Genomic DNA, 2,852 nt, shown 5'->3' on the forward strand with positions numbered 1-2,852 from the left:
TCGACGGGATCGTCAGATGTACCCTCATCGGTTGGCAAAAAGGAAAAGACTCAGCCCTCTTAAGCATTTTTGCAAAAGAGCGCTTTGATCGTTCCTTAAGGGAACGCTTAATTTTTTCCTCGCACTGTTTGTACGCGAGACCTGCCGGAAGGTCATGCCGAGTTCCCTCGCAATAGAGACACTTTTCAGTATCCTCACTGCAAGCAGTCTCAGCATGATTGCCTCCGCACTTGCTGCAGCGTGCCTTGTTGCAGCAGTAGGTGGCTGTATGACCTAACTGTTTTGGCAATGCATGACCCGCGGTACAAACAGGCGTACAGGCAGACGAACCCTGTCCAAAGAGATGTAGCTCGACAGTGCGGATCCGGCGAATGTTACCCGGAAGGAATCCGAAGGGAAGAATTTCTTCTTCAGTAGAATGCAATTGCTTGACATCCAGTATCTTTACATTTTTATTCAGGGGTTTCTTGAAACAGCCAACTCCGTGACGCAAAATGTCATCGACCGTGAGGTTTCCTTCGGTAACCACACCGTCGATCTCCATGTCCTTGGCAGGGATGTCTCGCGGTAGTCCCTTGTAAAGAGCTCGTGACTAACAATTTCGTTTGCTTGCTTCAAGCTACTCACGACAACTCGCAGTTTGTTCGGTCTAACCTTCGTAATCTCGGTTACGGCCGGAAACTGTTTTGCCAGGTCTTTGCCTATTTAAATTATATTCAAAGGTTTTTTAATGGGCCGGAAGTAAACAACGTAGGGACCGCTAGCGGCATCTGGGTAACCTTTTACCCGTATTTCCGGTACCCTTGGTACAGGGCTAGGTAGCGGGGATGGTACAGGGGAAGGTAAGGGAGAACTGCTGGGGGAAATTTCAATTCCTTCCCTATTTGTATCCACATCCAGGAAAAGTTGCACCTGCATGTCGTCCATTTTGCGGGAGCGTTACGCTCTACCGCACACAAACGATAAATATTCGAATGTGTGGGGGGGGATCAAATAGTTGATATTAAATTTTAAAAACAATATTTCAAACTACAATGGATCAAATAAAAACAAGACAGTAATACTAATAATAATAACAATAGTAATAATACTAATAATAATAATAATAATAATAATAATAATAATAATAATAATAATAATAATAATAATAATAATAATAATAATAATAATAATAATAATAATAATAATAATAATAATAATAATAATAATAATAATTTTCTCGGCCCGTGTGAGTAGGTGAGGACTCAACGGAGCTTAGCTGCTAGCTACCGAGCGGGTCGTAGGTTGCGGATCACGGCACGGCCATTAGATATAATGGTTAGTTGCGAATACTTGAATAAGCAACCCCGGACAAGCAGCGGGGATGGTCTATGGATGTGGCGAGACCTAACAGTGGGCCCTGTTGAGTTTCCTAGAAATACCACAATATCCGAATACCAGTCCTGACAAGCGAAGTGGTACCGCCATAAGTACCTTAGCCCAAGACCTCATCAACCGGTTAGGCTTCCGATCAAAAAGTTCACCCACAATGGAGACACGATTCACTAGAAGAAGACCCATGCGATCGCCCGAGGAGGGAGCCCCTACTGGAGCTGGTCCTGGAACGGGGGACAGAGCGAGCGGCCAGCGTCTGGAGGATGACGAGGTGCAAGAGCGGCCCTCCAGGCAACGGGCTCAGCCCGTAAACTATACGCAATACAGACAAGGCAGCGATAGACTTCACCCAGGCAATGCTGCACCTGCTAACGATGCTGCAACTGACCGCCGTCAGTCGCTCACTTTGGCAGGCCGCCCACGGCAGCGGATCATGTGGACGAAAGAGATGAACATGTACGTGATTCGTTGCCACTACGTTTGCACGAGATTGGAGACGGATATGTCTGGCAGGTCTAGAATGCTGGACATGTTCAATGAGCGGTTCCCACGATATGCCAACCAGCTTGATCGGAACAAGCTGTACACCCGACGACGAGCAATACTGACGAATAATATGCTCACAGCCGCCGAGTTGGACACAATCAAGCTGGAAGTGCAGAGGGAACTTTGGAGTACAGGGAACAGATCGAGCGATATGTCGAGAAGGAGTTCTGTTGGGCTGGATCTAACCGTAGACATGCCAGTAGAGGAGCCAGCAGAAGAGCTGGCTACTCCAGAACCAACAGTGAGCCTGGAACAACAGCTACGAGACGAACTAGCTTTCCATATGGATGCGGCGGTTACACAGTTTCGGGGAACGGATCCCTTATCCCGACACAGGATACCAAAGCTTCAGTATACCTACCGGCTGACGAATGCAGTAAGCATCCTTAACCGGGATATTCTGTCACAGTATTCGGAAGTCGTGCAGAACCTAGAGGAACTGCAGTGCATGGTGTATTGTGCAGCTGTAGCCGTCGTGAGAACGCTGGGATTGCGCACCTACCCCCAAGGTAACGACGAAAGTCGCACTCGCCCCAGCAAACAAAAGCCTGCATGGATGCGACGATTGGAATCCCGAGTTGCATCACTACGGGCAAAAATTGGTCGGTTAACGCAATACACCAGGGGGAGCCGATCAAGAAGGCTGGTTCGTCAAGTAGCTGAAATTGTTAAGCCCGCAGAGCTCCGTGATCTTAGTGAACCCAACCTCACAGAGATCCTCGACACCCACGTACAGCGGTTAAGTGCTCTTGCTAAACGGATGCGACGTTATAGTGAATGTTCGAAGCGGAAAGAACAAAATCGGATGTTCAGGACTAACGAACGAGAGTTCTACAATCACATTCAGAACAGAAATCCGGACTACAGCGAGGGACTCCCTGAGATTGGCGAAGTAACACAGTTTTGGGCCAATTTATGGGAGAACCCCGGTC

At 47.8% G+C, this 2,852-nt stretch overlaps 1 protein-coding gene across 1 annotated transcript in view; it reads left to right on the top strand.

Moving 5' to 3' along the window:
* The first annotated feature begins 1,528 nt into the window (after positions 1-1,528).
* Positions 1,529-2,852, top strand: part of LOC129728831 (uncharacterized) — a 5,448-nt gene continuing 4,124 nt past the window's right edge. Inside the window, exon 1 of the mRNA XM_055687298.1 lies at positions 1,529-2,812. Within this exon, the coding sequence (XP_055543273.1) occupies positions 1,529-2,812 (1,284 nt within the window). The remainder of the gene's footprint in view (positions 2,813-2,852) is intronic.

This window comes from Wyeomyia smithii, chromosome 3 (genome assembly GCF_029784165.1).
Source record: "Wyeomyia smithii strain HCP4-BCI-WySm-NY-G18 chromosome 3, ASM2978416v1, whole genome shotgun sequence".
In the NCBI taxonomy this organism is placed as follows: Eukaryota; Metazoa; Arthropoda; class Insecta; order Diptera; family Culicidae; genus Wyeomyia; species Wyeomyia smithii.